General features: G+C 34.1%; 3 protein-coding genes and 1 long non-coding RNA gene across 11 annotated transcripts; 3 read left to right on the forward strand and 1 right to left on the reverse strand.

The window, feature by feature from the left end:
- The first annotated feature begins 10,203 nt into the window (after positions 1–10,203).
- LOC122281350 (ribosomal RNA small subunit methyltransferase G) lies at positions 10,204–17,518 on the forward strand. Of its 2 annotated transcripts, none has more exons than XM_043092760.1 (7): positions 10,204–10,510; positions 10,634–10,826; positions 10,971–11,080; positions 11,392–11,470; positions 11,572–11,639; positions 15,083–15,149; positions 15,840–17,253. In XM_043092760.1, the coding sequence occupies exons 1-7, from the start codon at positions 10,283–10,285 to the stop codon at positions 15,866–15,868; spliced, it is 774 nt and encodes a 257-aa protein (XP_042948694.1). In that variant the 5' UTR covers positions 10,204–10,282; the 3' UTR covers positions 15,869–17,253. The 2 variants fall into 2 exon arrangements, with proteins under 2 accessions (XP_042948694.1, XP_042948693.1); XM_043092759.1 differs by lacking the exon at positions 15,840–17,253 and adding an exon at positions 17,260–17,518 and having other exon boundaries at positions 10,208–10,510.
- LOC122281352 lies at positions 13,044–14,866 on the reverse strand. Its single transcript, XR_006230200.1, has 2 exons — positions 13,626–14,866; positions 13,044–13,478 (listed from the first exon to the last, which is right to left on the reverse strand). It is a non-coding gene; the product is annotated as an uncharacterized LOC122281352 (long non-coding RNA).
- A 1,036-nt stretch (positions 17,519–18,554) lies between the features above and the next one.
- Positions 18,555–21,483, forward strand: LOC122281349 (inositol polyphosphate multikinase alpha-like). 3 transcript variants are annotated; one of them, XM_043092757.1, is made up of 3 exons: positions 18,558–18,711; positions 19,231–19,313; positions 20,264–21,483. In XM_043092757.1, the coding sequence occupies exon 3, from the start codon at positions 20,371–20,373 to the stop codon at positions 21,274–21,276; it is 906 nt and encodes a 301-aa protein (XP_042948691.1). In that variant the 5' UTR covers positions 18,558–18,711; positions 19,231–19,313; positions 20,264–20,370; the 3' UTR covers positions 21,277–21,483. The 3 variants fall into 3 exon arrangements, with proteins under 3 accessions (XP_042948690.1, XP_042948691.1, XP_042948692.1); XM_043092756.1 differs by lacking the exon at positions 19,231–19,313 and having other exon boundaries at positions 18,555–18,711; XM_043092758.1 differs by lacking the exon at positions 18,558–18,711 and having other exon boundaries at positions 19,102–19,313.
- A 952-nt stretch (positions 21,484–22,435) lies between these two features.
- Positions 22,436–26,923, forward strand: LOC122281447 (inositol polyphosphate multikinase alpha-like). 5 transcript variants are annotated; one of them, XM_043092927.1, is made up of 4 exons: positions 22,436–23,074; positions 24,088–24,176; positions 24,609–24,691; positions 25,611–26,923. In XM_043092927.1, exon 4 carries the CDS (start codon positions 25,718–25,720, stop codon positions 26,621–26,623), a length of 906 nt encoding a protein of 301 aa, XP_042948861.1. In that variant the 5' UTR covers positions 22,436–23,074; positions 24,088–24,176; positions 24,609–24,691; positions 25,611–25,717; the 3' UTR covers positions 26,624–26,923. The 5 variants fall into 5 exon arrangements, with proteins under 5 accessions (XP_042948861.1, XP_042948862.1, XP_042948860.1 ...); XM_043092928.1 differs by lacking the exon at positions 24,609–24,691; XM_043092926.1 differs by lacking the exon at positions 24,088–24,176.
- Positions 26,924–27,442: the final 519 nt, after the last annotated feature.

Here is a 27,442-nt window from a genome sequence, read left to right on the forward strand (position 1 = left end):
ATATTAATTTAAATAAAGAACCAACATTAACTATATATAAATATATGTCTATTATTATAGGGAAATTATATGTGCAGTCATTTTTACAGACTCTTTTATGCACTCCAGTGATATGATTGGTTGTGTATTAAAAAAAAAATTAACTCAACCAATTATATCAGTGGAGTGCGCAGGAAGTGTATTATTATATATTAAAAGTGTCTATCCGCTTATGAACAGTATTTTTGGGTAAATTTTCATTTTTCAATTCTGCCCCTCTCTTATACCATTTTCCATTTTAATCCCTCACTCATTCTATTTCATTTATTTTAGGGGTGGGCAACTGTTTAAAATATATAGATGAATCAGATCAAATAATTTTGATAAAAAATAATATATTTACTCGTGAAAATCTTGTAAATTAACGAGGTGGAAAAACATAGAAAATATGGAAAACTAAATTTATATATAGTCCTTCAATGGTTGATTCTATTTAAAGAAATTAATTTTTGAAAAAGATGGTTGAATCAAATCATAATATATCTACTTGTGAAAATTCGATAAATTAGAAATGTGGGTTGTGAATAAGATAAAAAGATAGAAAATATAAAAAATAAAATTTATATATATAGTCATTCAATTGTTGATTATGTTTAAAGAAATTATTTTTTGAAAAAGATGGCTGAATCAAATCAAAGAATTTTAATTAAAAATAATATATCTACTTATAAAAATTATGTAAATCAAAGAGGTGTGTTGTTAACAAGATAAAAATATAAAAAAATTCAACTGGGCATATGTGCCTTAGGCACATAACATCTTCTACTAGTATAAAATAGATGTACTTGTATCATTATGTGTTGATCTTCTAGTACTCATGAAAACATTAATTCATTATTAATTCACTGATCAGCTTTCTAATTTCCCCCATGGTATAAAAAAAAAAAATACGAAATTTTTAGAGAAAAATGAAAATATTTCAAAAAGCTATATATTATATAGGGAAATTTTACGTGAAAGCTTTACATCATACACCATCACCTAATCAACATGCATGTAATATTTAGTCATTAATTCTATCTTGATACTTAAAAATGGATGTGTTTAAATAGAATGACAAAAATGACAAATCTCATATTGGTTAGGTGTAGGTGTATGGTGTAAGTTGTTCCTTGTAGTACTATTTCTTATATATATATACTAGGGAACGGCTCTGGGTGCCTTAACCCCTGGGTGCATCTGATATAATAATTTAAATAAAAAAAAGTGAAAAAATCAGTAGCTTATTTGTCTGGAAAAGGAAGATACAAAATTAAAGAAAGGCAAAAAATTCAAATTAAAAAAAAAAAAATCTAATCTTCAGTAAATTATGAGCATTGGTCTACATCCATATTAGATTATCTATTTACTCTCTATATAATAATAAAATATTATTAATTTAATAATTTTTTTTAATTTTTACTTTTATCACATTTTATAGTTCTACTAATTAAACTATTAATAATAATTATATTATAATTATATTAATAATTAATATTATATATTGAGGTTTTTAAGTATTTTATTAGTTAAATTTACTTAAAGTTAAATTTTACAATGAGAATGCTCTAAAGTATTTCTAGTCTAAAGAGTAAAGTCATTTGACTCATTTTAATTTTTTTATTTAAAAAATTGAAACAAAAAGAAAGGAAAATGAGAACACTATCAGAACAAAAAGGACATGAAAAATAGACGTCAATTCATGTGCACCGCGGGGCTATTAAGGGTCTTTTGGTAAAACATGATCTTTCATTAAATTTTACGAGGGAGCTACATGTTAAATAATCAAGAGTTTTAAAGACCTTTTGGTAAAATATGATCATTCATTAAATTCTATAAAGAGATTCATTAAATTCTATAAGGAGCTACACGTCAAATAATTAAGGGTCTTAAAAGCTTTTAGGTAAAATAGGACTTAACAGACTTAACGGAAAAATAAAAAAACTTAACTAAAAAATAACAAAAGTTACTATTTACAGTTAGATAGCCACTTATTATAATAAAATAGATATACGTATATATAAATATATAATTAACAAAAATACAACTGTAATTGAGGGTGTTGGTAGATATAGATTGTTAACTCTTCGATCGGCCAATATAATTAAGCAGATATGGTAACCCAGCACTAGACCTAATGAATAGCCTGGCTTTTTCTATGTTCAGGCCAGCAGCCATGAGCAGCAAGACTCCAGAAATTAAGAAGATTGTTTCAACCCACATGTATATCATGTACAATATAATTCCTTAATTTCCAGATAGATCATTTGAGTACTGCATGCACACGGATCTATATTTTCAAACAGAAACTAACCGTGTATACTCATCATTACATGCACAGTCTCGGTCGACACATGATGTCCCTGATCTATTTAATTATCTCTAGCTAGCTAGGGCATTCACGGCATGCTGCATTTTTGGATCAGTTTACAATATCATGATCATGTGCATGTATATATGAATTCGAGTCATTTTGTAAGGTCTGGCCACAGCTCACTGCAGTTGTCCCAGCCGCCATGATCAATACATATATAAGTGATAATATTGAACACAGCAGATCATTAAAATGTTTCAGGTATATATATGAGATGGCAAACCCTAGCTCAACAATTACATAATTTATATATATGCCTTGCTAGCAGCTTGTAGACGAAAGATTTTCTCAGTTTTATGCTTGAATATTATATGTTACGCTTCGAGCAAGATAGTATCCATTATTCTTGTACTCGAGAGAATTAACACAGACAAGATCGAAGAAACAAAGGATTTCTCCACACATATGATTGCTCAAACAGCATCGAAACAAAAATCCAGGAAAAAAAAAAAAACCCCAATGAGAGGGAGAAAGAGAGAGATCTGCACGACATCTTTAATGAGAAACACGCGTGACTAAATGCAATTATGTTGTTTTCTTCTTTTTGCAAACATCTAAACAGAAAAAACTAAGCACTCGTAAGACATATTAAAGCAGCTAATGTGTGTACTTAAGATGTAAAAATGAAAAAAAAAAAAAAAATGATGCAGCCAAAGCTTTTTAAAACTTAAAATAATTTATTAGCTTGATGTAGCTGACGATCGGACCGAGGCGCTTGATTCCCCAAGAGCAAGATTTTGTTGGATCCTTTGATGAAAAGACCCTTCAATCATAAAAGATTGAAACTTAAAAGTAGGGTTTTCTCGTTCATAACGAAACCCTCCTCTTCTTCCTCTTCTTCTTTCTCTTCTGCTTCTTCTTCTTCTTCTTGTTCTTCTTCTTCTTGTGCTGTTTCTTTTGGCTTTTGTGAGTGTTGTTGTCGATGGTGAAGGTCATGAGGGGGTTGATGGATGATGATAAAGCAAGGGGTGGGAGTGGTGTGGGGGTAATGATGGCGGTGGAGAGTCAGAGGGAAGGGCGAGGAGGAGGGCATGATGATTGCTGTTGGGTGATGCCGTTGAAAGCTTGAAGAAAAATCCAAGCTGCTATTGCGTGCCATCTCTAGGATAGAGACTAATTCATGATAGATACTCTCTCTCTCTCTCTCGTGGAGGAATTATCACCAAATCCATGGTGCTAGCTTTTTCATGCCCTTCTTAATTCTTCCCAAAAGTAAAGGGCTACATTTTATTTTCTATCATTCTATGTGGAAAAATAAAAAAGAATCAGGTGCAACAATTTTTGTGTGGCCTTGGCAACAGCACCCAATTATATTAACATTGGAGCAAAGGGAAGCAGTACAGGTGTTCATGTTACTGAAATACTCATATTTTCTATTCTTCCTGATCAGTATTTCCACTATTATTTTTTTATGGAACGCAGTAAAAGGCTGTTTGTGACTGTATATGGAGTTGATGAAATGCTTAAGCTTTATTGGGCTTAGCTAAAGATCGATGGAATTTGGCAGGCACTCGGATCTTAGCAATAATATATATATATATAGAGAGAGAGAGAGAGAGAGAGAGAGAGAGAGAGAGAGAGAGAGAGAGAGAGAGAGAGAGAGAGAGAGAGAGAGAGTTGTGTGTGTATGTGTGAGGATTGAACGATGGTACTTGGAGGCTGAATGTGTGGCCTTGTGAGCACGCTGGCTGGCCTGCAAAAGCACTTTCGTGTGTGTAAATGGAGACAAAAATGTTAGCTGCTGTTGCTCAAATGTATCAATCTTTTTATTAGAAAGCAGGCAATTCTTTGTTCTTTTTCTGCAATATTTGAAAGTCTCAAAGTAATAATTCATTGTCTACAGACAAAAGATAAGATTCCCATAAGCATATTTTGAATGGGTCACCTCAGTAGTAGTAGTACTACTCTAGCTGCTGCACGATATATACTTGATTTGATAATTTTTATATACTCAAAAAAGTACTCAATCATCTGTTAATGTGTACACATCATTTCTTTTTCCCCCCCTTCTTTCTTATATCTGTTATCGTTTTCCTTTGTTTCTTTTCCATACAGGCTCGGCTACCCTTTCTCCCCACACACAACACCCCCCACCCTATCCAGAGCTCAATTTGGTGCTATTTGCATAATAAATCTGTCGTCTCTATCCCATGGAAATCTAGCTCACCATTCATACTTAGTGATTAAGCCACTGATTCTGTGATGATCATCACCACCAAGTACCACCAAACAACTTAATCGGCGGCAAATCATTCATCTCATGATCAATAAGGCCAGAAAACATGAATCATGTTATCAGTACTGTGGATGATCTTTCCTATAATCCAAACATCTGTCGTAGTTTTTCGTCCATTTCGAAAACATGCATGTTTCAGCAGTATTTTAGTTGGCCTTTCTCTATAATTGGCACCCCCGGCCCACAAGTACTCCCGTTATAATTGCTCGTACCATTATCTTTGGTCAAGCTCTGAGCTAGCTAGACCGAGATCATCTGAAATAAGAATAATGATATACTTATTAATCTTTTATTATTATTTTATTATTTTTTTAATTTTTTTAAAAAATTTCTTTTACTTAATGATTAAGTAAGTGAATATCACTAAAATTATATATTTTTTAAATTTTTTCTTAATGGTTAAGGATGTTAAAAAAATATTTAAAAGAAAATAATAAAAAAATAAATACATTACAAGTGATAAAATAGTGGTAAAAGAGAGATAAATGTATCATTACCCCTAAAATAATAAGACATTATTTTATATCTAGCTAGCAAGAAAAGTTATATATATATATATATATTTATATCAGCCTGCATGCAAAATTTCTTATGATCCGTCCATACAAGGCCTAGAGATATGCAGAAAATTATCCCTAGTTGGTATCAAAAGATGTTAAACTTGGGGCTAGAAAATGAAGCATTAGAGCTTTGTTCAATGACTTTTTACGTTTGACCCTGATAAAGTCGCCCCATTGAGCCAGCCTTTTGTTCGACTTTTTCCTTTTATGAGTGTGAATTATATTTGTAGGAACCAAAGTTGTTGAGACTTGAGAGAGCAAAAATTATTAAAAAAAAAAAAATTGTCGGAGATTCAAATGATCTTTTTAGCATGCATCAACAAAGTTCCGAGGCCATGCAAGTCTCAAAAGTTCATAGGATTTCATGTCCCCCCAGCCTTTTTCATCGATCGATCACACTACTCTTGCTCGATCGATCAGAATTTGTCTTTCTTTTTCTTATATAATATATATATATATATATATATGAGTTGTCAAATTTAGATGGTAATTAGGAAACTAATAACAATTATACTTATAATTAATAATAATAATAATAATAATAATAATAATCTACCATGAATTGAAAATTAAAGAAAAAGAAAGGAAAATGGGAACGAAATGTTTTTTCATTATTTTAAGACTCAATTTTATGGTAATTAGGAAAATTAATAACAATTATATTTCAAAATAGACGTACGTGTGACATCCAAGGACCACCAATATTAAATATCGATAGGATTGCTTGTCCAAATTACTATAAGAAAATTATTTATTTGTAGTTATAAGTTATTTCTTGCCAAAATTAATATTTTTTTATTAAAATAAGTCTATTTTCATCACAAATAATCATTGTTGTCGTAAATAATTTATTACAAATGTTGATTTTTCTTATAGCGAATAAACCATCCTAAGCATATCGCTTCTAATGTGCTCAAGTTTTAACTATTTGCTTTATATGTTCATGCTTTCTTTGTGTGTGGATTAGGAGCCCAGTCATCTATCATTATAAGAAAAATGAGTATTTATAATGGATTATTTGTGACGAAAATAACTATTTACTAAATTTATTTTAAAAAAAAATAATTATTTTTACAAAAAATAACTAGTCATAATTGTAATGTATATCTTTCATCAAAAGTCGATTGAATTTTGTTGCCCAGATGACTAACATAAGAATGTGGTGAATTAAGTTTAAAAAAATAATAATTATAAATCAAATATACAATATAAAATATAAACAAAATACGAAATAACAATAAATATAAAGAGTAAGGGTAAGAGAGAAGCAAACTCAGTATGTTAACGAGGTTTGGCCCCACTGCCTACGTCCTCGCCTCAAGCTACCCATTGAGAATCCACAAATTCACTATTCAACCTCCTTCAGGTGGAGATAGAAACCTATTACACATTTGAATAATATCACTACAAAGGATCCATATAGAACACCCTCTATACTTGCAATTACCTTACACGTGGTGATTCAACTATTTCCTGTATAGAACACTTTCTACACGCACAAGGGTTATACAAACATTTTTACTGATATAAGAGCTGATAGTGAGTAGGTTATCAGAAAACACTCATCAATAAGTGAAATAAGAGCAATACAGCGCAAACTATATCTCCCAAAATGAAAAATGGTTAAGACTCAATATTTAGAGAATAGATAATGAAAGATTTGAATGAATGTTGTATGCTCTTGGTGTTGTAAATGTGAAACTCTCAAATGATCTATTAATAGGCATATGAGACTTCATATTCAAATTTAAAAAGATTCACATGTCAATTAAATACAACATCATTCACTTTTCAAAAAATTCAAACCTAATCTTTTTACTTTTTGCATATGACAAAAAGAGCACACTTTACTTTTTAAAAATTTTAAATCTAATCTTTTTACTTTTTGTATATGCCAAAAGGAGCACACTTTACTTTTCAAAATTTTCAAACAAAAACATCTACATTTTGCATAAGTAAAAAAAAATATCAATCACTTTTGAAAATATTCAAATAAAACATGCATATGTAAAAGATGACAATCAATCATGTTTAATATTTTCAAAATTCAAACCTTTAATCATGTAATGCACATGTGAAAGATAACAATCAATCATCTTTCAAATTTTTCAAATTTAATTTTTAAAATATTCATACACATGTGAAAAATGTATTTTAATGCTTTATGATAAAATATTAATTTTGAGTCTTAATCCAAATTTCAAATTTTTACGAGATTTACAATGTTACTCTTTGACTTTAATGTAAATTTATTTCCTTCTTGCTCATGTTTGATTTTTTAATGTGCTTGACTCCATTATGTAGATAATTTGAACTTGAGATTTGAATTCATTTGTTATCATTAAAATTCATATATAGATATATAATTACACAAATCTTAAAATTTTGGATTCAATAAATTTTATATGTAGGTCTTCAACTGCAAGTAGCCCTGACGAGGGTGCATGGGCTACAACAAAATATTTCTTTGGTCGCTCCAGCTTAATTTCTTAAATCGAGTACTCGAATACTAGGTTTGGAGTAATTTGTTGCATTCACTGCCCATTTTATCCCATCTTGGATACCTCTTATTTATTTTAATTGATCAATGATTAAAGAATGATCACACCCGTCCTTTTAAAGTATGGAACTCATGAAAGTTTCTTTTCTCTCTTGTATTATTGTTTGATTATAAAATGAGATTAGATGAAAGTTAAAAGTTGAATAAAATATTATTAGAATATAATTTTTTAATATAATTTTTGTTTTTGAATTTGAAAATATTTAATTATTTTTTATAATAATTTAAAAAAATTATAATAATTAAATGAGATAGAATGATTTTTCTCAAACAAAGCCTAAAATTTTTGAAGTCAGTGCATGCTCTCCTCTCTCTCTCTCTCTCTCTAACTAAAATCGGTACGTATACATTCACACATCATTATATAGGTGACCAATCTTGATTTATATTTATATAACTATACATGTTGAGGTATAAATGATTAAAAATAATAAAAATTTAAAATTTAAATAAAAATATTAATGAAATAAAACTACCAATCAATATATATACACACATATTATCGTGCATAAAATTATGCGTACATTATTGTGATATTTTATTTTAGAGTGATATACATTATCTCTACACCACACATTATACTTAATTTTTTTAATTTATTTTTTATTTTATTCTCACTAAATTAAAATAATTCATCTACTTATTATTCATACAATACACATTTTTTTTTTTTTTGAAAGGCATACAATACACATTTGTTAAGAGAAAAGAAAGGTAAAAAATTAAATATGATGTATAGAATAGAGATGATAAATAATATTTTTTTATTATACTTCTTGCTACATATATTTACTTTTACGTATTCACTGCACATCACATTGATATGATTCGCTGAATCAATTTTTTATAGAAAACAGCTACTATACCGCCTCCATCATACTGTTGGATGTACTGCTTAGTAGTTTTTTTTTTTCAATTTTTTTCATCTTTTTTTAATCAATTTCTTAATCAATAATATATATATCAATACATTTAAAATTAATTTTTTAATTATTAACTAAAAAAAGATCATGTATATTGTAGTAGTACACATAGGATGGTACAACAGTATTTTTTTAAAATATATAATTAATTATTTTATATAATATATAAAAAAATATGTAAAAATAACTGTACATATAAATTTTATTTTTTATTATTTTAACCGCTTGCAAAACAAGAGAGCCGGAATTGTGAGACACACCGGGACTTTCTTTTATGTGGGACCCATTCGGTAGTGGGCTTCAATGCCCCCAACAGGTTAAAAAGGCAAAAGAAAAAGAAAAATTAAAAAAAAAACCTTTTTCAGTCCCCAAGTGCTGTGACCTGTTTGGTTCCGTAAATCTGCGTATCATCGTTACGTTTAGAAAGTGGGTCGGCACCACAGATCTATATATGGTTAAAAAATATTATAAACAAACACATCGCAAAAGTACCATGAATCGCAAACGTTAATACATGGCCTTATTAACTTTTACAAAACTTTTTATCTTATTTTATTTTATCTATTTATTATAATTTTTTAAATTTTTATATAAAATAAAATAAATAATAAAAATTTTTAAATCTTAATAAAAAAAATAATATTAAAATAATATATTTTAATAATATTTTATTCAATTTTTAATTTTAATCTTAACTCTTCTCGTCTCATTTTTAAAAATAAACAAAACCTTATTGATTTAATTTAGGGCACCTTTAAAACCCATTTGGGTTGCAATTAGTGACCAAAGTAAGCCCAAGTTTGAACATTTGAGCCCAATTCCTTGAAATTTATTTTCATATTCATCTATCATTTTAGAGTTTTGTTAAACACAAACTCGTGTCACTCATTAACACAATATTGAGTGACATTCATGTTAGCTTATGCCACCAATCGCAATAAAAATATCTTAAAAAATAAAATTAGAACCTTGTCATGTCATAACCATGTCAAGGGTGCGGCAGGATGGAGTTACAAATATTTGTATCTTTTTGGAATTCTCCTTTTAGTAGAGCATTACTCTATTTGAAACAATCATCCACGTAAAATAATATTGATGTTTACGTAGCAACCTAACACCTACCTTAACATCATTAACGTCGCATGCATGTATTGTCATGAAACATTTAAAAAGTTCTATAAACTATTACCTCAAATATGTTAAATTAGTGACGTTATAAATCGTGTTGCTTTATATAAAAACCTTGTCTTTTGAGCTATAATCGGTTGAAAATGAATATTGTTTTTTATATTAAATTTTAGAACAAATGAAATTTAAGACGTGATACTTTTAAAAAATAATTTATATATGTAATTTTCACGCATTTTTTTTAATTTAATAAATCTAAAATTTACTTAATAATGCACCTCGCTATTTTTTGAAAATACGCGAGACTTTTACGATCCAATACAGTATCTAAAATTACTCGATTTTGTCAAGAGCTTAATGACTATATATGATTCGATTCTCGAAAAATCTGAAACCCTATAAAAAAAGAAAAAAAAAAGAAAAGAAAACTCGATTATTTAGTGAACGAGAGAACCCAACGCTCTGAGACATCGCGAAAAGAGGATGTTGGTTTGGCGTAGTATAGTTCCCAACATTCAATTTTCGAGGGGTAATTTCTTCAAGCACCTTCCAGCTTCGACACCAACGTCTATTTGTTGCCCGTGCAACATCATCAGCACTGGAACCCTATTCACTACTCGAGCACTTAGATCTTCCTATTTCGAATCCCTTACTTCCCATCAAAAGGATCAGGTCCATCTCTACGTTGACACTCTTCTCCAATGGAACCAGGTCTCTCTCTCTCTCTCTCTCTGCTCCGAGCAAAGTTTTAGTAAAATAATTCATTTCGAGTTTTTCAAGAAACTGAAATTACGCTGTCTCCAATTGCTATAAATTTATGTTTCCAACATGCAGAGAATGAATCTTACCGCCGTTACTGAGGTAAATGAGGTTATGGAAAGGCACATTGAGGATTCACTTGCAATTATACCCCCTATGAGAAGTTCTTATGCTTCCCACTGTAACGACTCAGTCGACAGCATCAACCTCGTTGATGTCGGAAGCGGCGCGGGGCTTCCCGGATTGATTTTAGCAATTGCTTGCCCAGGTGAATCATTGATTGTCTGTTTAGCTGAATTATATGCTACATTAATGCGGCTTGTCATTGACTTGTGCATTTTATGTTGTAAATTCCTTTGCCATCTTCTTATTTTGATGGCTGTGCTAACAATTTACAAATTTTGGATGGAAGATTGGAAGGTAACGCTATTAGAGTCTATGAACAAGCGCTGCGTTTTCTTGGAGAATGCCATAGGTCTTGCTGGCTTGTCTAACGTCCGAGTTGTGAGAGGAAGAGCGGAGGTATCGCTTCTCTTCTCCATTTTGTCCTATGTTTTTTCACCTTTGCATGTATATGATTTTGTTTTCATTTTTTAATATTATTATCATAATTCGTGTATGTAACGTCTTTTTCCCTGGGAGATTATGTAAGGTATGCTATGCAGTGCTGGTTATATCATTCTCCCCGTGCGCGCGGGATGGGGGACTATCCACATACCTATGATTTTCTTTATTCTATATTTTGTTCTTCCTGAACATTCATATTGATTATGTTGCTCACCATTTACTCTTTCCTGTCTCCATTACACATTGCAAACCTTGTTATAGGACAGAATTTGGGGCAGGATCTTTGCTTCAGAGAAAAATTTGACGTAGCAGTGGCAAGGGCGGTTGCAGAGATGAGAATCTTAGGTAATCTTGAAAACCCCCTATCTCAGCTTTTTTCCGTGTCTTTGCGACTTCCAAGTGTTCTGTTTCTTTTGAAGTCATTCCTTTTGGTTCTTCATTTTCAGCTGAATATTGTCTTCCACTGGTACGCGTTGGTGGTCTATTTGTAGCTGCAAAAGGTCATGATCCTCAGGTATGTATCTACCATCACTTATGGAAGTTCAACCACGTGATCATTTCCTTTTAATGAACGTTAATAATGATGAAGATTGTTGGCAGAAGCAAAAGGTAAACATGAGATGGCCAAAGGGTACTTTATCCTAAGGCCTAATTGTTAGTGCAATATGAAATTGTTGGACAGTTTAGGAAGGTTTCTACGCAGTTAGTTGTGTCCTAGTCTGTTAATTAATTAATGTTTTTCTTTGCTTATAGGTTCTTGCTGCTGCCTATTTCTTTTAGATTTTTGTGAGTCTTTGAGTCTATTATTTATTAAATTCTAGACTTTTGACATGAGGTTTTGAATGTGTTCCATGGCCTATACTTGGTTCTAGTTACATTATCGGTCTATATTTGTGGTTTTTAAAGGTTTTAAAAGCTTGGCTCAGTGGTCAAATTTTTTCTGACCTTGGAATCTCTAGGTGTGATCGCCCAAGTTTCATCTGCTTGCTGTTATTTTTTAATGTTGTTTTATTCTTCTGTAGTTTAATGCACAACTTATAGAACCACGTGGAATTGAACCCATGACCTCAACCTTCTCTTTTTTTTTTTATAAGTAAGAAATTTATTAATAAACGTAATTAGGCATAGCCCAAATACACAGGAAGTGTACATAGAGAGACACCTAATTACAAGCCAACCCTGAAAAACATTACAAAAGTCATTAAGACTATTCCCGTCCAAAACAATAGTCAAAGCCCAAATAAGCAAAGTATGATAAAAGAAAGCTCTAATTCCTTCCACCAAACGTTCTCTATTTTCAAAACAGCACCCGTTCTGCTCATTCCAAATGCACCACATAAGACAAAGAGGGACCATCTTCCAAATGGTTGCTATCTGACGATTTCCTAGAAGCCCTCTCCAACATGCAAGGAGGTCCACCACCCTATTGGGCATCACCCAAGCAATTCCCACCCTAGCAAATACCTCATCCCACAAAGCCTTTGACACTTCACAATGAAGAAGAAGATGATCTGCCGATTCGCCCCATTTTTTGCACATAAAGCACCAATCCAATACAATGATACCACGCTTTCTTAACTTATCAATGGTAAGAATTTTCTCGTGAGAAGCCAAACACCTGAAGAAACCCATGACCTCAACCTTTAATGCTAAGGAATGGATGAGGAGATTTCCTAGGTTCATCTTTTCTTCTGTACTTGTTTGGAGCCTGCAATGAAGTGGACCTGGAAATAATAAAAAGAGTCCTGCTACTCCCAGGTGCTTACGCCACACACCACTTACAGGGGGTGCCAGCATCGTTATGTTTTTTTTTTTTTTTTTTTTTTTTTAACTCCACAAAACACAGCAGTTCTCCCCCGCAGAACGCCTTCTCCCGTACACGCATCCCCAATCTATGGCTTTCAAAATCATTGCATTCTTTAGGCTGAAAAATCGAAAGAATGGGAAAAGCTTGTGTCTGCAAGGAAGAAACCACATTTGAAGAGCATGCAAGGAAGAACCTATTTGGAAGAAACTAAAACTGGATTCTCCAACAATGATGGTCATATGGAAAGAAACAATTCCTGAAACGTCAAAATCAGAATCTCCAGTTCCAATGAAAACAATAAACTGAAAAGGGAAAAAAGGGTTCTTACACTGTGAAAGCATTCCTAGTAGGTCATAATCCCAAGCAAGAATTAGTGGAGTTAGAAACAGTCGCTGATCTAACTAAGTGGGTCTCTATTTCTCTAGGGTTTTTTTATTTTTTTGGCTGATAATTTCCATATCCAAAACATACAAAAGAAGAGATGACCCCCGCCGGGGGGGGGGGAAGAGTGGCCAGACCTGGAAAACCGCCAATGATCAACCGTGCCTGCCATTGAGAACTTGCAATTTGAAGAACAATGGAGAGAGAGAGAGAGAGAGAGAGAGAGAGAGAGAGAGAGAGAGAGAGAGAGAGAGAGAGAGAGAGAGAGAGAGAGAGAGAGAGAGAGAGAGAGAGAGAACAAAGTGACCAGACCTGGAAAACCACCAACGATCAACCATGACTGCCGTTGAGAACTTGCAGTTTGAAGAACAATGGGGGGAGAGAGAGAGTCGAATGACAAGGGAGGAGAGAGAACAGAGTAACCCCTTTCTTGATTTTGTCTTGAACCACCGGTTTATCCTCATTGTCTTCAGACCCGGTTTGCCATGTAATAAAGGTGTGTGGTGTGTGGTCTTAAACAGGCTTCAGATCAGAATTTCTCTAATAAAAACATCTGTAGAAGTCCATGAGTTCATCCTTATGGCTCCACCATAATATGCCGATTTCCATAAGCCTGTCTACATCAAGTTATTACTTTGTGGTTGGAAGTCAACTCACCATACATTAAATATTTCATGAATGGAATATTTATGTTCGGCTATATGTTGTGTTTGCATGTACTTGCCAGATGTTTTGTGCATTTCCTTTTTGAGTGTTTATCTTGTATACTTCCCATGTACTATCGTTGGCCCCCCATTTTGTGCAATTCTGTTTTTGTGAAGTACCTATAGAAAAAGGTTTTATACGGAGAGAGGTGAATTACTCCCTACTCTTTCACTCTTGTTTTTTTGCACTAGAGGAAACAGTTTTTCAGTGCGTATCTGTTAGTTTTATTATATATGTGTTTAGACATGTGGGAATCACAAACAGAGTGTGGTACACAGTGAGTTCTACTGTTATGAAGCATAAAATGTCTGTGAGACTGAGCAAGTGAATGGCCTGATGGAGTATACAACCACTTTCTGAGGTTTCTATCCGTTGCTTTAGTTATGTTGCCGTTCTCATCACTATGGTTGTTGCTGTTGCACCTAAATGATTTAAAGTACTTGACATATATATGGGGTACAATGTGCATCAAATCCAAGCAAAGGAAGAAGACCTACGGGCTACCTACTTGTTCAACAAAAAGAGGGCAAGGTCCATGGGCTAAATATCAGAAATAACCATCTCAAACTTAACAAATGTGAAACTAACAATCATAGAAAGAACTAAGTCTTAAGATTCTCCTGGGGTTCCTTTATTTCGTGTAAATCCAAATCATGGCTAAAAATTTTCTACTCTAAAATAAAAGCTACGTTCTGTTGTTAGCCAATATGGAGGCTTGAAATTCTTTCATGTGGCATTTGAGGGCGTAATACAGTCATCTCCAAATGAGAGGCTCTACTACATATTGAACATATCTCCGTGAATACAAGCAAAAAACTGATTTTATTTTTCTTGATAAAATCCTGAAAATGTTTGTGTATGTACTACCATAAAATTTGATTTACTGCAATTTCTGTGTACCATGCAATGTAAAGATTTTGAGAGTTTAGGATCTGCAAATTTTTTCAACGAAGATCTGCCTTAAGACAACCAAGAGAAAACTTTTTGATTTTTCTTTTCATTGATCTTTGTTGTTTTGTTGGTGGGAAATATCAACTAATATTTTTATATGGTACTTTTCATAGGAGGAAGTTAAAAATGCAGAAAGAGCAATTCAAATGATGGGTTCTTCCCTGTTGCAACTTTGCTCAGGTTTGTTCATTATTTTTTCAATTTGACACATCATGTTTTAATGAGTGAGAGAAACTCACTCATCTCTTAGATGATTGCTTCAATACAATTGGACATTACCATCAAGTTTTTGGTTTTTTTTCTTGAAACTGCTTCTTTGTTTTAGTAGTAAACAGGAAATAGGAATAGTGAAATGTAGTTCCTTTCTAACTTATACTGACTACTAAGCGAAGTATATATTTTGTTTACTGCTTGAAATTGTTAATATTATCATCTAAACTGATCTCAAGGTCAAGGTTTTGACTTGATTCTGTTTGGGAAAGATGTTTGCCTCTGGCTGATAACTATTACAAACCTCCTATACTCTCACCGGGTGGATATTTTCCGTGTATGGTCCATTCCATACATTTTCAGTCTTCACCTCTGTGGCGCTAGGATATGAGTTCTTTGCCTCTGTGGCTATGATATGAGTTCTTTGCCTGCACATATTTTTGGCACTTAATCATGTTGTTTTTTGGTAAGTGGCTCTTTATAAATGCATTCACTTGTTTTTCTCCTATTGGCTTTTATGGTTTTGGGGGCTTGGGTACTCACTTAGACCCGACCCGGCCCGAAAACAAAATACGATTGATCTGATCCGGTCCGTGGAATTCAAGTCGGGTCAAACCCGTTCTAAACCCGTTCGCGTTCTCCTCGTTTGTTCTGCCACAGTAATTCTTGCATCGAGAGCATCACCATGAGGGGTGCCAATTGCAGCTTGGCCAATAGCCTCGCACCAGCCGAGGAACACGGTTTTGATTATAGAATTGCTCGAAGTTGGAATTGTCGTGAAGGACTGGTCGCGCCGGGCGTAGCTAGTGACGTCAACCACTGTAGAAAAAGCTGTGAAACTGTTGATGGCATCGAAGGAAGGGCATGCGATAAGGAAGAGGGCGGCAGATTTGGGCAGTGCTGTCAGGCGGTCCATGGATAAAGGTGGAGTTTCCCGCGTGGAGTTGGATTCTTTCATTGCTCATATCTCTAGGTAGGTAAAGTACTACTGGATCAGACTTTGGGAGATTAAACGAGAAGAAAGACAAAGATAATAAAAAAAAAATGAAAGCAACCCGTAAAGAAAAATTCTAGCAACCCGGCCAAGGTGAAGAGATCTGAGACCCAAGGAACAAATACTAAAAAGCAATCCAAAAGAAGGTGTAGGAATTGTGCAAGAAGCCATGTGGGTCGTAGAGGACGAACCCGTCGCAGGGGAAGATCTGGACGCAAGGTGGAGCAGCAACATAGGGCAGCAGCAACGGTGAAGACGATGGTGAAGACGAACAACGATGGATGACGACGATGACGAATGGCGACGGACGACGGAGTGGTCACACCGGTGGCTAGGGTTTGTGGAACGAGGGGAAGAGGTCTCTGCCTTGGTTCAAAACGCATTGCCGGTATCAGTTTCGACCGATAATACTTAAGCTCGACTTGCTAGTGACGTGGATCCAAAGAACCCGACTTTTGTCGGGTGGGCTCAAGCCGGTTCATGTGGACGGATCGGCCCAATGCATTTCATGCACATGCCTATTGGGTCGTGTGGAGGTTGACATTCCTATCCAGCTTGTGCAGGCAAAGAACAAGGCTATTTTATTCAGGGAAGTGAATGAAGAGTAAGTAGGGATAAGAGTGGTGGGCATAATTAATTTTTAAGAATATGAATTAAGAATGGTTGAAGTTGCAGCTGTTTTTCTAAAAGAATGAGGCTATTTATTCAGGGATTGTGCTGCCAAAAGGAAAATAATGCACAAGGAGCATGGCATTTTGTACCGTTTTGTTTCATTTTACCAAATAAACCAATACAGCCTTGGCGTAGGGTCGAGTCTTTCCATTTGTAAAGTAGGTTTAGAAAGCATACTTGTGACATAGCCTGGCTCATTGTCCATGGTTTAAAATCAGACATCTTCAATGCCATTTGCTTTTAACTTGAAGCATATTTCCTCTTTATTTTTTCTGTCTACTTGCTTCAACTGCCACTTATCAACTTGATTGGATGGCTCCTTGGTTTAAAGTGTACGAATAACTTTGTATTAAGGATCATTCCATTTGAATATGATTCTTTTCTAACTGATATTAGTGTTCCTTCTATGCCCAGTGGAGTCACACAGCCCATATGGACAGCGAACTGCCATTATATGTTTGAAAGATCGCCCCACCCCAAGAAAGTATCCTCGTGATCCGGGCATACCAGCAAAAGCACCACTGTAAATGATTCGGATGCCCATCCTGCTTTTTTATCTTTATCGACAACTTGTGCTTTGAAATTCTACTTGTTCCAAGTGGATGCAGCACAAAAACAAAAGCAAACATTCGATTTGATCTATTAGAGTGACCTACTGTGATTTATATGTTCATTCTTTATTCGTTTGTGTTTTTAGTTGTTTTAGGAGATGTGGAAGTTCAAATTATTAGGATCCTTCTACCAGCCAGTGCAATTTCACTTTTTAATTAAAAAATATTTTTTAAACATCTTTACATATTTTTTGCAAAAAAAAAAAATGTCTCTATTAGTAATTTTTTAAAATATTTTTAAAAAATTATAATTAAAATAGTAGCTGGAGAAAAGGTACCCTTTTCCAAATTATTAGGTTCCTGTTGAATGTTTTGGAGTGAGCACTGAGCACTGAAAGACTCTTTTATATTCGATGGAATGTTAGATATGCCGTATCGATACCATTGATATTTGATTGTTTCACTGTCACATATGCGGCTATGCCACTTGACAAATATAAAAAATTTTAAAAAATAAAAGTTATTTAAGAAGTCATTTTTGTACGGTAAAAAAAATACAAAAACATAAAAAGGAAAAAAATTAAAACAAAAAAATTATTCAAGTCTTTCTATTAACTTTATAAACAAAATTGATGATACCAAGCAGTTTTTTGAAATTTAGAGATTAGTTTCCGTTTAGATACTTACAATAGTTTAGCATATATGTAAATAGTAGTAAAATAGTTTAATTTAAAATGTTTTGTTGTGTTTTAAAAAATGAGAGAAAAATTGAATAAAAATATTATATAGTTAAAAAATTATTTGAATATATTTTATTATTTTTTTGTTTTAAAATTTGAAAAAAAAAAGATTGTCTTTTGTGTTATATTTGGGAGTTTGAGAAAATTATTAATATAAACTTATTTTGATATATATATACACACATATATATATTTTTTAAAACACACACATATATATATATAATAAATTATGAATATATATTCTTTTTATAAATGCATTTTTACATATATATTCATATAAAAAAATCTAGAATTTATATAAATTATAATTAAATTCAATAATATTATTAATTTTTATAAAATAAATATTACAAAACCCAACCCAACAGGACTAGTTACGCGCCTTTGATATCCCCCGTCTTCTCTCTCATTTCTGTCAGATTCTCGATCTTTATTAAATCCGTAGTTCCTCCTTCACTCGGCATCCGCTGGCGCTGTGCTTCTCTCTCTCTCTCTCTCTCTCTCTCTCTCTCTCTATGTTTTCGCGGTCACTCCCGTCTGGAGAAGGAGAAGGTCTCTTTGAGGGCATCCTATTGGTATGGATGTTCTGTAATTCTCATAGTATTCGCATTGAGTTAGCCATATGCTAGGGGCAATCCATAAAATGGCGTATAATCAGTGGCGGGGCGAGGAATTGATTTTAGGGGGGCAAACAAAACTAGATATGCATAAAATATTTTTTATTCTACTTTTATACAATTTTTTTACAATATATAATAATTTGATAGGAAGATTTGAAAATAAAATAAATTTAACATAATTTATGTATTAAAAAAGTATTTGATATATCAAGAATAATATATCATTTCAATATAAAAACATTCATACTAAAAACATTCAAGTGCGTAAATTGCTAGCATTGTTTTTGTCTTCTGATCTTTTTTTTTTTTTTTTCTTTCTTTCTTTCTTTCTTGAGTAGCGGATAACGCATATCGCTATGTTCAATTTTTTTTCTTATATGAAGAATTATTTGAAAAGGTTTATATCACGAGCAAGCATCTCTTGAACTTTTATTAAATTTGTTAAGTTAATTAGTCTCTGTATCAACTATCTAGGCAACTTATATGTGGAGCTAAATTCAGCAAAAAGAGCATAACTTCAGAGATATAGCAAGGGCTTGTAGCACGATTCTTGGAGGGTATGTTGAATGTGGATAGTGTTTTTAATGTACCCAAATCTAAGAGACTCCTGCTTTTACCTAGTTGCTTCACCTTTGTGCACTCGAGTGCTTGATGAAGATAGAACTGTCTTTTAAAAGGGAGAAGGAAAGGATGCAGTTTGGTAGTGGGGACAAGGACAGAGAGAATGGATGGAGGGGTGGGGTGGGGTAGGGTACCCAAAGTGGGGCAGACGGTTTTTGGATGGATAAAAAATGAATTTACATCCAAAAACTGTCAATTCCATTTTTGGTTTTCCCTGTTTTCTTGGTTTTCAGCCATTGTTCTTAATGGTGGGGCAGTCCATGAGTTTTTGTGTAGTACTTAAATGTTCTTAGGTGTTTCTTTTGTATACTTCCTGTCTACATGGGATTCGCCTATTTCATTCGTTGAATAAAATTTTTACTTAAAAAAAAAACTGTCAATCCCCTGAACATTAGCATCTCTATTCCGTTGTCTCTCTAGTTGACTGCATATGGGATTGTGAATGTGCATAATAATTTTGTTAATATCTACAAAAACTGTCAACAACAGATGCTAATTTTATAGATTGTTGCATTATGAAAATGAAAATGAATATGATTCTTGGAGATTATGAAAATAAAAATAAAAAAGCATTTAAAAATAAATAAAGAAATATAAATAATAAATAATAATAATATTTTGTTATTATAGAGAGTCTGATGGCTAATCCATTGTAGATTTCAAGTTTTGAGTGATCAACTAAAAGCAAAAAAGTTACATATTAGTCACTTTTTGAATATTGGAATGGCTAATCCAATGCCAATTCTCTTAGTTGTTCCTTTCTTTTCATGGTGTTCAAAATTTGTTGCTTGGTTTATATGGAGTATATTTGCCTTTGTTCATGATGCGCTTTGCATGACTTTCTTGTTCATAAGATGTCTAATAGGCAATGAACTCGAATCTGCAGGAGGCACTTCTTTCTTATATTCTTTTAATGCGATAGAGCAGCACCTTCAGATGACAAATATAGTTGAAGATTAGTGAATTTGTTGTGTTGTTCTTAGAACATATACCATGCTTAAGGTCCCAGATCATCAGGTTGCTGGCCACAAGGGTCGTGATGGAATGCCCGGTCCCCTGGTTGATGATTCAGGGCACTTCTACAAGCCTCTTCAAGATGATGATCGTGGGTCCAACGAGGTAGCCTTCTATAAATCATTCTCATCCAACACTGAGATTCCAGATCTCGTCCGGAGATTCTTTCCTATTTTTTATGGAACTCAGCTTATAGAGGCAGCTGATGGATCTGGCCTGCATCCTCATCTTGTGCTGCAAGATTTTGTCTCAAGTCACCTCAATCCATCTATCATGGACATTAAGATTGGATCCAGAACGTGGCCCCCCCAAGCATCCGAGGACTATATCCAAACGTGTTTAAAGAGAGACAGACACACAACAAGCATTGCACTGGGGTTTATGATATCTGGATTGCAGGTACGTGGGAGCCAAGAATCTGAAACCTGGAAGCCAGATAAAAAGCTTGTCAAGAAATTTACTGCCAAGGATGTTAGGTTAGTTTTGAGGAAGTTTGTCTCTACTAACACGTCTGTAGATACAGGTATGGACCCTGATTGTTCTCTTGCATCAACTGTTTATGGTGGATCTGCTGGAATTTTGGCACAATTGTTGGAACTCAAAAAATGGTTTGAGGGTCAAACCATTTACCATTTCTATTCTTGTTCCGTTATCATGGTGTATGATAAGGAATCAGTAGTTAAAGAAAGGAATTCTGGTGCTGAAGTAAAACTTGTTGATTTTGCTCATGTTTCGGAAGGCAAGGGTGTTATTGATCATAACTTCTTGGGTGGGCTCTGTTCTTTGATAAAGTTTATCACGGAGATTCTGACCAGCTCTGATGAGTATGAAGAAGCCAAAGCTTCTCTACAAGACCCTAAGAAGAATTGTAATTGTACTGATTGAGCCACCTAGAAATGAACAGGATGTCTTCAATGTTGACTTTCCCACCTCACTGTGTAGGTGTGGGCTCTGTCTTATCTATGTGCCTTCATGGTGGGATACTGAAATCTAAGTACTTTTGGCTTGTAGTAGTTTCTATTTCATTTGTAAGCTTTTTTTTTTTTTTTGGGCTTATCAATACCATACACAGATCAGGTATAAGGTATGAAAGGAATGTGCTCTCTCTCTCTCTCTCTCTCTCTCTCTCTCACAAAGAAAGAAGCTTTCATGATGCTGCCTTTAATTATGTCTTTAACAAAAAATAATTTGTGTGTAAAAAGTATGTCCAAGGATAATCAATTTAACTAAAATGAAAGTTCTGTGCGTAGGAACGCATAAACCATGAAAAAAATTAGGAGCAGCGTAAAGGGAACATCAATGGAATCAATTGAAGGATGCGGTATCTTGACACTTCCTCACCAAACATTCACTTATAAATTGTACATCATTTTTCATATATGTGGAGTAGCCAACCAGATCAGGTCGATTCCTAATTTAGGGTATTCCAATCTACCAATATGTCTAATTTACAAATTAAAGTTTAGCCCAAACTAGTGATCAAATGGTGGATAATATAATATAGAGTAATGTTATATACAGTTGTGAAGTGCGTAAAAAATATCCAAATATAATTCATGAAGTGAGCTGAGTCAAGTTGGGGTGTCTGGATGGTTGATGGAGTTTAAAGTGGAGGATAGTGAGTTGGGTTTGGGAACAAATGGGGCCTAAAAGAATAAAGAATTTGAAACAGTAACAGTGATATATTATATTTCAGACTTCTTACATTAGCTAGTATTTAGGGCTGTAATCGAGCCACGGTTCAAAATACTCAAACTTGAGTTTGAGCCCGAGTTCGAGATTCTTTTTTATTTTTTATTCGAGCTCGGCTTGATAAGTTAAAATCTCAATTCGCTCGAACTTGAATTATTTTTTTTAATAAGATTTAATAATTAATAAATTAAATAAAAAATAACTAATATTAAATTTATATAACTAAAAAAAAAATCTTTTGCGGCGACTTGTTGTCGCGGCAATAGGTATTCTAGTTTAGTTTGGTATTTAATGAATCATCATCGTTGGATTAAATTTAAATATCAAGCGGTAGACATTGAATTTGAAACCCTAATATTTCCCCCCACCCCGTACATTTTACCCTTTCTCTCTCTCTCCTCCCATCAGCTCTCCAGCGCCGCAGCACCCCCTCCCATTTCGCTCTCTCTCTCTCTCTCTCCTCGGCTCCATCCCAGGCCACCGTCGCCGCCACCGAGCACGACCACCTCACCGGACCCAGCCAGCCCACGCCTCCCTCTCCCTCTCTTCCCTTTCTCTCTCCCCGAGGCAAGCCCAAACCGAGTCCACTCCCTCACTCTGTTCCCAGCTGTCGCGAGGCAATCTGACGCCAGCGGTTGAGCCGCACCACCACCAGCAGCTCCCCACCTCACCGACGACCCGCTTCCTCCCTTTCCCACAGCCTAAGCCCCCAAATTTCCCTCTCCCTCGCACGCTTCATCTCCCTCTCGGCATTCTCTTCATCACGGTCCAGATCCGCCGCTAGGCCCACCGTGAGCCACCTCGACCGTCTCAACTCCTTCTTCCTACCTCGCGTTCTCTCTCTCACGGATCCCCTGTGCACAGCCACCAGATCTGTCGCCGTGAGCCACAATCGCCGCCTCTAGCCACGACGCCGCACCACCACGAGCAACCCACCGACACAGCAGCACCTCCCGCACGCTTTCATTCACTGTCGAAGCCCTTAAGCCTGGTAAAATCCTACCTTTATATATTTAGAGTAAATGGACGTGTATATATAGCGTGGTGTTGATTGCTTAGACAGATTTATATTCATGGATATGTAGTATTTTGATTGTGTTGTTGTGGAAGTCGGAGGAGAAACAGATTTGGTTGTGATGTTGTTGTTGGATTGTGAAGTGTTGGGTCTGGCGTTGTAGTTGTGAAGTTTTCTTTATATAAGGGCCATTATGTGACCGCAACTGATCATAATACTAAGCTAGCTAGCTTCTACATACATATATAATCTTTTGCTTGAACACGGTAAATGATTTGCAATATTTTTCACTAATATGCTTGCATATATATATATATATATAAGTCTTGAAGTTATGGGTCAAAAACTAGTAGGGGTATTTTTCATCTTAATCAGGATGATCATATATTTTGGTAATACAATACATTCTTATTAATATATTATTAGTTCTTATTAATATGACTGAACTCAGATCTGAATGTGGAGGATGGGTAATGTATCATAGTGGTGATCTAATAGTGAGGAGGGATTAAATTGTAAGGCTTGATATTATGAAGAGGGTTATATTTCAAGGATTAAGTGATGACTTGTATATGTATGAGTTGGAATGTGTTGTGTGAATGAAGTTGTAGGAAATGGTATGGATGGAATTATATATACTAAATATAGTTGTAGGTGAAGTACTTATAAAAAAAATATATAGTTGGAGGTGAAGTATAATGTTAGCACTCTAATATCACTAAAGTATAATGTGATGTGATTGTATTAATTGAATTAAGTGATAGTAATATATGGATTGAGTATGAGTAGGTGTATGGATTTTAATAGAATTTTCATATTTGTGTTTAAGTGATTCTATGGCTCAATATGTGAATTTTCAGATGGAGAGGATTTCAGGAAACCTATGGCTCAAAATGTGGACTATATTGTTGTTGGAAATGTTAATTTTTGCACACTTGTATAATTTAATGTGACAAATGGTAATTTTTCTTGTTACATTCTTTACACAGTTTGGAGATGATGACAAGAGATGTCATTTGGAACTCAAGTATTTATTGGAGATCAAAAGAGCAGTTAGATGAGTTTTGCCAAAATAATTGTATTTTTATTCTTTTTTATTTCTTTCCCTCTTTATTTCCCCTCTTGTGAAGTGCATTCATGTTGTTTGTGATAATTAGTAATTTAGTTTAATATTGATTAGTCGGTGTTAAACAGTTTCTTTCTTTATTTTATTTTTTGCTTTTACAATTATTAATTTTTTTTTGAATTCTTTTAGCATTTTCCGCCAGACATATTCTTTTATATGCGTGTATTTGTGAGCACATGGTGTGTTAAACTTGGTCCTTTCAGTATTTTATATCAAACCTAGTCAAGAATTGAACTAGTTGAATTATTTGAGATACGCATAGCGCTATGTTCAATTTTTGTTCTTATATGAAGAATTATTTGAAAAGGTTTATATCATGAGCAAGCATCTCTTGAACTTTTATTAAATTTGTTAAGTTAATTAGTCTCTATATCAACTATCTAGGCAACTTATATGTGGAGCTAAATTTAGCAAAAAGAGCATAACTTCAGAGATATAGCAAGGGCTTGTTGCACGATTCTTGGAGGGTATGTTGAATGTGGATAGTGTTTTTAATGTACCCAAATCTAAGAGACTCCTGCTTTTACCTAGTTGCTTCACCTTTGTGCACTCGAGTGCTTGATGAAGATAGAACTGTCTTTTAAAAGGGAGAAGGAAAGGATGCAGTTTGGTAGTGGGGACAAGGACAGAGAGAATGGATGGAGGGGTGGGGTGGGGTACCCAAAGTGGGGCAGACGGTTTTTGGATGGATAAAAAATGAATTTGCATCCAAAAACTGTCAATTCCATTCTTGGTTTTCCCTGTTTTCTTGGTTTTCAGCCATTGTTCTTAATGGTAATGTTCTTAGGTGTTTTTTTTGTATACTTCCTGTTTACATGGGATTCGCCTATTTCATTCGTTGAATAAAATTTTTACTTAAAAAAAAAAAACTGTCAATCCCATGAACATTAGCATCTCTATGCTGTTGTCTCTCTAGTTGACTGCATATGGGATTGTGAATGTGCATAATAATTTTTTTGTTAATATCTACAAAAACTGTCAACAAGAGATGCTAATTTTATAGATTGTTGGATTATGAAAATGAAAATGAATATGATTCTTGGAGATTATGAAAATAAAAATAAAAAAGTACTTAAAAAATACATAAAGAAATATAAATAATAAATAATAATAATATTTTGTTATTATAGAGAGTCCGATGGCTAATCCATTGTAGACTTCAAGTTTTGAGTGATTAACTAAAAGCAAAAATGTTACATATGAGTCACTTTTTGAAGATTGGATTGGCTAATCCAATGCCAATGCTCTTAGTTGTTCCTTTCTTTTCATGGTGTTCAAAATTTGTTTCTTGGTTTATATGAAGTATATTTTCCTTTGTTCATGATGCACTTTGCATGACTTTCTTGTTCATAAGATGTCTAATAGTCAATGAACTCGAATCTGCAGGAGGCACTTCTTTCTTTTATTCTGTTAATGCAATAGAGCTGTACCTTCAGAGGACAAATATAGTTGAAGATTAGTGAATTTGTTGTGTTGTTCTTATACCCTATACCATGCTTAAGGTCCCAGATCATCAGGTTGCTGGCCACAAGGGTCGTGATGGAATGCTCGGTCCTCTGATTGATGATTCAGGGCACTTCTACAAGCCTCTTCAAGATGATGATCGTGGGTCCAATGAGGTAGCCTTCTATAAATCATTCTCATCCAACACTGAGATTCCAGATCACGTCCGGAGGTTCTTTCCTATTTTTTATGGAACTCGGCTTATAGAGGCATCTGATGGATCTGGCCTGCATCCTCATCTTGTGATGCAAGATATTATCTCAAGTCACCTCTATCCATCTATCATGGACATTAAGATTGGATCCAGAACGTGGCCCCCCCAAGCATCTGAGGACTATATCCAAACGCATTTAAAGAAAGACAGAGACACAACCAGCATTGCACTAGGGTTTAGGATATCTGGATTGCAGGTACGTGGGAGCAAAGAATCTGAAACCTGGAAGCCAGATAAAAAGCTTGTCAAGAAATTTACTGCCAAGGATGTTAGCTTAGTTTTGAGGAAGTTTGTCTCTTCTAACACGTCTGTAGATACAGGTATGGACCCTGATTGTTCTTTTGCATCAGCTGTTTATGGTGGATCTACTGGAATTTTGGCACAGTTGCTGGAGCTCAAAAAATGGTTTGAGGATCAAACCATTTACCATTTCTTTTCTTGCTCGGTTCTCATGGTGTATGATAAGGAATCAGTAGTTAAAGAAAGGAATTATGGTGCTGAAGTAAAACTTGTTGATTTTGCTCATGTTTTGGAAGGCAAGGGTGTTATTGATCATAACTTCTTGGGTGGGCTCTGTTCTTTGATAAAGTTTATCATGGAGATTCTGACCGGCTGTGATGAGGATGAAGAAGCCAAAGCTTCTCTACAAGACCCTAAGAAGAATTGTAATTATACTGATTGAGCCACTTAGAAATGAACAGGATGTCTTCAATGTTGACTTTCCCACCTCACTGTGTAGGTGTAGGCTCTGTCTTATCTATGCGCCTTCATGGTGGGATACTGAAATCTAAGTACTTTTGGCTCGTAGTAGTTTCTATTTCACTTGGAATCTTTTTTTTTTTTTTTTGTTGGGGGGGTGTTTTGTTGAGGAATTACACTTTGCATCCTAAATTGTAACTCTTTTGCATTGTTGTACTGCTTCCCAGGCGAATCAATTTGTTGCTTTTTATTTTATTTTATTTAAATTTAATTTTGTGCTGCATTGATCCTGCTTATTGTTAATTTTTTTTTTTTTAAATTCATTTTCTTGTTTGTTTTTGTTGGTGGGTCTGGTATCAAATCTTGAACAGTAGATTGGAAAATAACGCTATTAGTCTATGGACAAGCACTGAGTTTTTTGGAGTATGTGATAGCTCTTGCTGGCCAGTCTAATGACCAAATTGTATAAGGAACTAATATTGTCTTCCTTTTCCTTCTTGTACGATATTTTCACATTTGCAGGTATACGAGTGTGTTTTTATTTGAATGTTACTTTCCTTAATTCCTCTGTATGTAAACTCTCTCCCCTCTGAAGCAAGTTTAATGATTTGAAATAGAATTTCCGTATAGGATATGAACCATTGGTTATGGCATAGTGGGGTTGTGTTCCCAATTGGAGTGGGTACCATCCATGTTATTGTTTATGGATCTCTACAATTGCCTTAACGAGCTATTCTGTAGGAAGTGTGGTTTGTAATTCATATTAAATTGTCACTTGTCTGTCTCTAAGGATGTTATTATC

Source organism: Carya illinoinensis, chromosome 11 (assembly GCF_018687715.1).
Source record: "Carya illinoinensis cultivar Pawnee chromosome 11, C.illinoinensisPawnee_v1, whole genome shotgun sequence".
In the NCBI taxonomy this organism is placed as follows: Eukaryota; Viridiplantae; Streptophyta; class Magnoliopsida; order Fagales; family Juglandaceae; genus Carya; species Carya illinoinensis.